The sequence below is a fragment of the Ciona robusta genome, chromosome 2 (assembly GCF_009617815.1).
Source record: "Ciona robusta chromosome 2, ASM961781v2".
Taxonomy (NCBI): Eukaryota; Metazoa; Chordata; class Ascidiacea; order Phlebobranchia; family Cionidae; genus Ciona; species Ciona robusta.
Window position 1 is genome coordinate 7,188,622 of NC_143236.1, and position 9,300 is coordinate 7,197,921.

The window sequence follows — 9,300 nt, forward strand, 5'->3', positions numbered from 1 at the left end:
AAGGTGTGCTACTAATAATCGCCTGAGTGTATCACTATGAGTTCTTCTGCTGTACAGAGGAGACCAAAAGATACTTTTCAGCAAGAACTGGATGATGTTATACAGAAGAGACGAAGTAAAGGATATTCCACAGGATTCTCGGATGCAGAGGAAGTGGGAGAAGATTATGACGACGACTTTGATGAAGAAAGCGACGATGATGGTGATTGATTGGTTTAGATTTTAAGGGTGTTCTGTTGCTTGCTGGAGTGTATAGTTTGGTGCAGTCAGAAATCCACATGTTGTTTATACTAACCACTATAATAAAGCTGCTTTATATTGTATATAATATATGTTTAATTGACCATTATAATAGGATTTGTATTTTAACCCAGATATACTGAAGCAGTTCACAAAACCAAGTAAAAGTCTCAATAAAACTATGAAAGGAAAGATGACAAAACAGGTGGGTTAAGTTGAGTTTACGTTTTGTTTGTACAAAAGTAACATTATTTTAGCCAAAGACACATTGGGTATTTTGACTATTTTCTAAAGTGGCTACAAGCCTACAACCCAGTGGCCGCAAATGGGTTGTCCAATTTGTTAGTCATACAGAAAAAAAACCTAAATAAACAATCTCTCACAAAGTTACGTACGAGATAACTCAGAAGCAAGCACAATGTGTTGATAAAACATAACACCCATGTTACAATGACTTACTTCGTCTGCCTGCTGTGCCACGAGTGGATAAATAAGGTACATTCTTCTAAATTATTTATTTCCTACTACCAGGATTGGAAGATTCCATCTTACCTTCAAGATGATGATGATGAAAGTTCAGATGACGATCCGTCTCAGTTTCTTAAAACAACCAAACCAACTTCCCCAACTGATAAGTTAAGGTGAGGTTTGTAAAACATTTTAAAGCATGTTTATTTTATTTACAAATATTTGAACTTATGAACGGATTATAACATAAACTGTTGATGCCGGGCTTTTTGCATTTGTTTCTATAAGCAACTCTTATTGGGTTTTTAGTATATGCCTACTGGTGCTGTAGGTATGTTTATTGGACTGTTGAGTATCATATTAAAAAAAAATTTATGATTGTTATGTTGGCAAATAGCAATGTTATTAGTACTGTTCATAAAAAAAATAAAAAAAATTGAAAGAATCTGCAAAAATGAATATGTTTAAATTTTTTATTTAAACCATTACTCAAAGAAGTTCCATTCACCACAGTAAGAAATCATCAAAACCAACTCCGTTACCCCAATCATCGGTTCTCTCTAAAACCATGCGGCAAGATGACGGTGACAACCCACTTTTGTCACTTCTCAATGACAACCTCCATGGCGAAACAGCCACATCAAAGTCTGATAAACCAAGATCAAAATCCCCGTTTTCTCCGGATGCAACACAAACATACACCTCTCCTCGTGGAGTGGGATCCCCGAGAGTAAAATCTCCAACCTACGCTGAAGAGAAGATCGTATCGCCAAGATCTCGTACAAAGAGTCCTCTTCCTTCAACATCTTTCCAATCCTCCAAAGGAACCATTCCTCCAGGGATGGAAGTGAAGAATCCTATTTCTCCTTTTATCTCTCCTCGCTTGGAAAAAGACTCCAGGAATCGAAAAAAGTTTGAGAGCGAAAATAAGTCAGAGAATCTTAACCCGACAGTCCCTGTTCGTCAGCCTAGAAAAACAATTGGAAAAAACCAGGAAGAAAAATCTGTAGATGAGATTCTATCCTCTATGAGGAGAAGTTTAAATGAAGATAGAGACTCAATTGATCGGACGAAATCTTCATCCGAAAAACCAGTTAAAGAAGGTGCATCTGGATCCTTCAAATCTCAATCCATCATTGATTTTCTTCTGGATGACCCGAATAAACCAAAACCTGCTCCAAGGAAGAAAGGAGCTGAAGAGGTGGAAGCTAGAAGATCAAGGTCAAGGAGTGGGAGCCGACCTGGGACTCCTGGGGATTCAAAATCTCATCACAGGTGATAAAAAAATGTTTTTCATTTTTAAAAAGAATGCAGCAAAAATTTTTAGTTTCAAAACAAAGGGAATCTTATTAATTAATTGGGGAATGAAATATATTGATACTTAACAGCGAGGAAAATGCTGTTTTAGTGTAAAACTTGGGAGTTAACTTAAAATGTATAATTGTCACCCTTCTTTTAAAAGGTAATTTTGTCGGTGGAACTCATTTGTTTCTTTCATCATACTTTTGTTTTATAAATTTTGTAGCGGAAATGACAAATGGGTGAGCTTCCTGAATAATATTTAATTAAGTATTTTTTGAACAGATCTCCCACCCCACCTAGTGCTCGCGATAAAAAGAGGAAGGAGAGTGAAAACGAACGAGAACGGTCGCCAACGTCTTCATCACAAGGTAGGCTATGCAATGTTTTATGTATCAAATAATAACATAGTGGGATGGGGGAAGATGGGATATATGTTCAGTTCATTTTATTTTCTGGCTCTACTAGTAGTAAGCAAAGAACATTTAAAGAATTATAAAACCATAACTTTACGACTACCTTTTCCCTGTCTTTTTAATTAGGCATTATTGCTAGAGTTGTAGCGACAAAGCGGCAGTTGTTAGAACATGCTTAGGGTTAAAATATATTTACAATTAGTAGGCTTGCTCACTACACCCATTATGCAAACAACAAGCTATTTAATTTATATTAATTACACCCAAGTTGCACGTAACTAACTACTTTTTCAAAAAAAACTTTATTTTTACATTCTAGATCGACCAAGCTCATTTCCCTCTGTGACAGATAGCATTATGACATCATCATACGATACGAGAGCTCGCGATAAACGACGAGCAAAGAAAGTTAAAGATGACGTTGATACACAAGTGCAGAGGAATGAACAAAGTTTGTCAATTTAACATGACGTATCAATATTTTTTAATTTTTCTATTACATTAGGAGGAAATTCTCATAACAGGCTAAGGATAATTTTGCTATGTTACTTCATGGCTTTTGACTAGTGTCTCACAGCTCAAGAGTTGTAGACATAAAAAAAACTTGTTAAGGCCCTTTCGATTTCACCAAATCTCTTTTACACCTTAACTATCCATTGGCTTACCATTTTTCTGTTCTATTCTCTGTATTTTTTTTTTTTCTATTTTCTTCCTTTTGACATGCCCACTATAGGGCCTCAGACATACCTAGGATTTAGTCCTGATTATTATCTCAAATCAAAGGCTCTATTCCTTATAATTTAAACCCTACTGGCCATGGCATTACCTTTTCTAAGTAACCAGGCGTATATTTCTCAGCATTTGTAAGAAATCAATACAGAAACTGGTTTAATCCAGTCCTTTCCATTTGATCTGATTCATTCCGAATTACTCCGGTTTATTCCTATTTAATCCAGTTTATTGCCGTTTAATCCGGTTCTAATCCAGGATCCCCCGATAAAACATCGACCACAGACGAGTTGCTTGCATTGTTTGAGCAAGTCAACACAACAGATGATCCAAACAGAGAACGAAAGATCGAAAATCCACAAACAACATTAGATGAAAGAGTGAAGTAAGCTTATGTAATGGTGTATATGTTACTATGGATATGTAGAATATTGTGTAAGACTGTAGGTAGTGTAAAATAAGTTGTATTTGTCCAGGTTATATTTTGCCATGTTGGTATATGTGTTAGTTATTTCGTAGACGCGAAACTTTTGAAAATGTAATGAAAGCAGTGGTAGTTCCCATGAAACGAATATAATTATTTGTTGTAATCCTAACTGAATATAGCGGAGCAGTAAACTACAGAGTAGGCCTGACTAATAAAACATTATACATTGTATAAAACAGCTAAGACATTGTATAAAACAGCTAACTTGAACTTAATGATTTGTGCCATAGCCAGTTCAGCAATATAATATTTCTATCTTACATAGAAGTCCTGTTGAAGAGGTTGTTGATAAAACAATTAATGAGATGTCTATGGAGGAGCCGAAACAAACATCTTCCAACCACTTGATGGAAAACGTGATCGATAACATAGCCACGCATAACGAGGACACGATACATGAACAAGGATATGATAAGGTGGGAGCGTGTAACCAGTGGTTTTTACCCTTTTTGTTTGTTTTACCTTTTCAACAAAGACGAATATCAGATTTTCCCCCAATATATCAAACGGTGCTCATTTATTAAAAAAGGCGCAATTTTTCTGACCCGTCAACTGATGTGCATACTTTGATGGATAGTTCATTTACCCATAGGCCAAATTTATCCCAGGTTAAGAAAACCTGGTTTAACCATTGGACGGTGGTTCTTAACGTTTTTTTTTTTGCTGCGCACCTTTCAAACCAGTTCTCTTCTAGAATTGCTTGTATAGAGTAGACCCAACCAACCTTAATTCAACATGCCCGCACCCCTAGGAACACTTCTCGCACTCATGGTTAAAACAAAGCTCTGGGTTAAGTCTTTTAAGTAAAAAAAGAAAATTTTATTCAAATGTGATATTTGATTGTTTTCTATAGGCTACACAGTAGAGTAAAATGTGATGACAATTGTATGTTGGGTAGAAGGCTGGCATAATTAATCATTAATTTCCAAGTAGTTTAAATTAAACCTCACTCCACTTGAATATAATTAAACTTCACTTGTTGTTAGTTAATTAATCACATGTACCTCGTACATAAGTGTACAGTGATATATTATAATCAGATTGGAGTTTATAGCAGTAAGCTTGTATGGTTGAAAGAATGTTATTGCATAAATTGTTTGTTATGGCTGCTAATTAAGATTTTTTTTATTTAAATTTTGAACGTTTTTTGTCGTATATAAATTTTGTTTGTAATTTATATTTTGCTTTGAATTTTTTATTACAGTACAATATTTACCTTTTTGTTTTTATTCTATGAGCAGAATTTATTCTTTTATTTATCAATTTTAAACTCTGTGCCCAATTTTCCCTTTTCTAATATTCTTTATTTTTCTTTTTAGCCCCAAAAAGAGAACGTAGAAACCACCGAAAAGAAAAAGGTTCCAGCTACAAGACTTGGTTCAAGTTCAAGAATGAACAAATCTTATCGAACTCCACCAGTAGGTTACCAAGGGCTGGGGTCGGTCACTGCATTGAAACAACTACAAACCTATCATGGACCTAAGGAAGACCAAGCCTTGAATTCGACGGCAGATATAAGAGAGACAATATACATGGTAGGGTGGTATTATAGCATGTTATATGTGGGTGGGTGTTTTGGAAATGTTAGGGTATTATAATTTAGCCAATGGTCTAACAGTGTATAGTAGGCTTAGCTCTTAGGTTTAATCTAAAATAAATTATTTGAAAATCTATTTTTTTCTGTGTGGCTGATAATTTGTACAACCCTTAAGTTGCCACTTGGTTGAAACACTCCCGTTTATTTGCTCAAGCACATATACGCTGATAATTCCAACAGTGTAGAGCATTAAACCCTATCTTTATTTACAATTCAAATATATTCTTCCAGCAATGGCTAGCTGATCGTGAGGTGAAAATAAAAGAGAGGAAAAAGCAAGAGAAGTTGAAGAAGAAGGAGGAAGAAGAGAAGAAGGTGAAAGCAGAAGAAGAAAAAAGGTTGGATGGTGAAAGTGCAAGAAGAGCTTGGATGGAAGATAAAGAAGTAAAATATATTTTGTTTCTATGTTAATTGTTATAATACCTCTATGGTTAGTTTTATTTTTGTAAATTTTTACAAGATTCTTTTTTAGAATGCGTTTGTCAAAAGTAAATTTAAATATATTTGAGGCAATCTTTTAGATTGTTTTATTTATCAATAAAATAAAATACTGTTATTAATTTATTATCAGAAATACCTAAAAGAGCAAGAGAAGAGAAAAAGAAGAGAAGAGAGAAAGCAAAGAGAAGAGAAAATGAAAAAGGAAGAAGAAAAATGGAAATCCGAAAAAGTCAGTTTAAAATAAAACAAAATCTTAAAGCGTTTAGTTTTATATGAAATTAGCAATTTTACCCCAAATGGGATCCATAGTGAACAAGGCTTTTAAATGGCCAAGTTTCAAGTTATCTCCTTAGTTATTGTCTGTGCGATTTCAAAACAAAGTGAAAAACGGAAAAAGTTTAATAAAAAAAATCTAAATCTAATGGTTTAATTTTTTAATCTTATTTTCGTTCATTTTTTATATCACACCACCAATGCTCTTTATGATGTAGAAAGGAGATATGATCAGGAAGAAGAAAATAGAGGAAGCTAGGAGGAAACATAGAGAAGAGGAGAAAAGAAAGAGAGAAGAAGAGATGCTCCAAAAAGAGAAAGAAAGACAAAAGAAAGAGGAAAATGAGAAAGCCCTCAATGAATGGTTAGTTTGTTTATTCTAAGGTGAAATTTATCTAAAAAATATAAACCAAGTCAAAATAGTTTATTTTTATGTGTTTATGGTCCCTAATACAGTTTTTACCCTGCTAATGTCTATACAAACAAGTAGAGTCAAAATATGTTACATTCGCCACATTAATCAACGAGGTTCCTATACTTGACACAGATTTTGTCACAAATTAAAAAGCTTGAAGCTTTTAATACACTGCACATGGGGATACCAATTGTGATTAATATTTGAAATACACACCAAATTTTGATCTTTTTATCACCAGGAACAAAAAGAGAAGTACTGAATGGGTGCAAGCGAAAAAGAAAGAGAAAAAAGAAAAAAGCAAGATTGAAAAAGAAAAGCAAAAAGAAAAAGAGAAGAAGAGTGAAGAAGCTCAAGATAAATATGCAAAGTATGAATGTTGATTATGATGTAATAATATTCACTGTATGCTGTATAGAAAATTGGGCGGAAAATAATACATAAACATGTATAAGTGACTTATTATATTTTTAGCCAAGCTGTTAATGAAATTTCCCATCCATTACCATTAAACCCGTGTTGCCTACCTATGGGGAAAGGATCTTCGTTACCATGGCGTATCTCTCTGTGATCTCACCCACGTAGTATAAAGCATAGAAAAAGTGACCCACAATTTATCAATAATCAGCAATCACCATATTTTCCCATCACCCGAGGAAAATAAGTTTCATTCATTCATTCATTCATTCATTCATTCATTCATTAATTTCTATATTTTCCCATCGCTAGATGGCGAGAGAGAAAGGAGGAACAACTTAAGAACGATCGTCATCGAATGGTTGAAGACGAAGACCGGCCAACATGGCGGCCAGCCAATAAGGTGATCCCGTTTGGTCGCTAATTCGCACTTGGTTTGCACTGTCACGTGATGCACAATGACGTCAGTAGCATAGAAATTCCATAATTTTTTTTTTAAATAGTTTAAAATAAACCTCAGTTAAAAAAAATCCCCGTCCACCAAGAAACGACTTGTATTAAATCACGTGACTAATCGTCGTCAAACTTCATTTTCCCGTCATTATCGCTACTGTGACGTAATTATGTCAAAAACCGCACCCAAAATAACGAGTTTAAAAAATTCTAGCTGCTGCAATTTGTGATTTCGATTTTTTACGACTTCCATTTCCCAAACCTTAGACAACTCGTTAAATTTCCGTTATCAAAGTTACATACGTGGTAACTCGCAAGCGGGCACGAGGTGTATGAAACAGAACACCCTGTTATAACGACTGTCGTTGCCCGCCACTCTAGAATCAACAAGATTCATTCATTCGTTATGCAAAGTTTTATCACTAACTTGTTCAGCACAACACTTTTATTTTGCTGGTTTTGGTTTACTAACTAGAAATATATTCACAAACCTAAATATTCGTTTCATGTGTTTTATCTATCTTTTTTTATAAAAATTCACGACAAAACAATACTATTTTATGTGTGTTAGGTCCGGTAGTAAAAAAACGTTACGTGACTTAAAATTTTAGCCAGGCCCATTACCGCGACTATAAAACTAACGTTAAATAAAAGTTGCACGCGTAGTATATTTTTTTAGTTACGAAATCTTTTATGTTGTTCATATGTTTTTAAGTCAATTTTACACTTTTGTTTTGCTTTTGATAATCGTAATAAACGTTTTGTTTCATGCTTTGATATTTTGTGTTTTACACCACATGCAATTTCCACTATACGCACCTATTTGTTACTTTGTTGATTATAGTATTGTGGGGTGAAACTGTGGGGAGAGATAATCCTTTTTTACTTTATACTCGTCCAATTTGGTAATTAACAAAGAATATTTTTTGAATTGTATAGCCATAGCCTCATGACTTCAAAAGAGTGTTGTGCGTATGTGACAAACGAGTTATTTTATTTATAGTTTTAACCTTTTTTTTTACTCAGAAGTAATTTAAACGTCTAGTAGGGTGGGGGGGAGACCTTTAGCACATAATATCCAAATTTACTGATCGTGTTTTAAACATTTAACAGCGGTCTATATATAAAAGTCGTGAGGATATGGTTTTATAATTCTTTGAACGTTCTTTGTTTACTACCAAATGGGATGAAAGATAGAATGAAATGTGTCCCATCTCCCCCCCCCCTCACCCTACTATATACACTGTAGCGTAACCTTTATGTCCATCACCAATAAGCGATCCAAGCTATTTTGCTTGAGGCTACTTTACGCATTGTCTGCGCGAGTGTCACTTCTCATACGGTGTTTTCCAATTTACGTTAAAATATCTTGCACATTACAATGGCCGCAAATACTAACCGCTGAAATAATAGCAAGCCGTGACTGTATGAGACATCACGCCAGTGAATAAGCTCGTCTTGTAGAACAGGTTATTCACTGAGTGATTAATTGATCTTATATCCGGTGTCTCTTCGATTACAAATCAGTGACATTAACGTTTTTGAGAAAATATTTTCGAGTGTACTCACTAGATAACATGACATGTAAATTCAATGTTTCAATGATCAGGTATGTGTCAGTTTTCTTTCAATCAGAGCATTCGTTCTCAACCTGTACAGTACGTGTAACATATGTGGTATACATTAATATGCATTTTAGGTGTTTACAAGCAATTAAGTTTTTTCAATCGCACAAGTTTTAAAAATAGGTAAAATAAATCGCGAATTATTTAAAACATTGCCCCTATAGATTGTATGAAATCGATTCCAAAGATTCTAAAAGGGTATTGTTAACTGTTATAAAACACGATAACGGAATATGGGAAATTATGAGCAAACTGTAAACATCGTCCTATATATCCCACAGTGTATACTTTTTTATCGCAAGCGCGCAACAAGCACGGTTGTTTCGCCGCTGTAACCCATCGTTTAATTGTTGTAGATTAAATATGATTTCGCTACCGTAATCGGAGACAAGAATAACAGTTGGCAACATTTTCGCACGCCCTCATATAACTACTAATGA

General features: G+C 34.4%; 1 protein-coding gene and 1 long non-coding RNA gene across 4 annotated transcripts in view; one reads left to right on the forward strand and one right to left on the reverse strand.

Annotated features, from left to right (window-relative positions):
• Positions 1 to 9,300, reverse strand: part of LOC149740720 (uncharacterized) — a 163,843-nt gene that overhangs the window by 57,748 nt on the left and 96,795 nt on the right. The window lies entirely within an intron of this gene.
• Positions 37 to 8,012, forward strand: LOC149740725 (uncharacterized). Of its 3 annotated transcripts, none has more exons than XM_089873383.1 (14): positions 37 to 202; positions 375 to 445; positions 772 to 881; positions 1,222 to 1,983; positions 2,293 to 2,378; positions 2,743 to 2,874; positions 3,411 to 3,537; positions 3,905 to 4,055; positions 4,959 to 5,174; positions 5,468 to 5,620; positions 5,808 to 5,906; positions 6,169 to 6,314; positions 6,607 to 6,735; positions 7,095 to 8,012. In XM_089873383.1, exons 1-14 carry the CDS (start codon positions 37 to 39, stop codon positions 7,204 to 7,206), a joined length of 2,460 nt encoding a protein of 819 aa, XP_089729509.1. In that variant the 3' UTR covers positions 7,207 to 8,012. The 3 variants fall into 3 exon arrangements, 2 of the variants coding, with proteins under 2 accessions (XP_089729509.1, XP_089729510.1); XM_089873384.1 differs by having other exon boundaries at positions 3,908 to 4,055; XR_016384497.1 differs by lacking the exon at positions 6,169 to 6,314.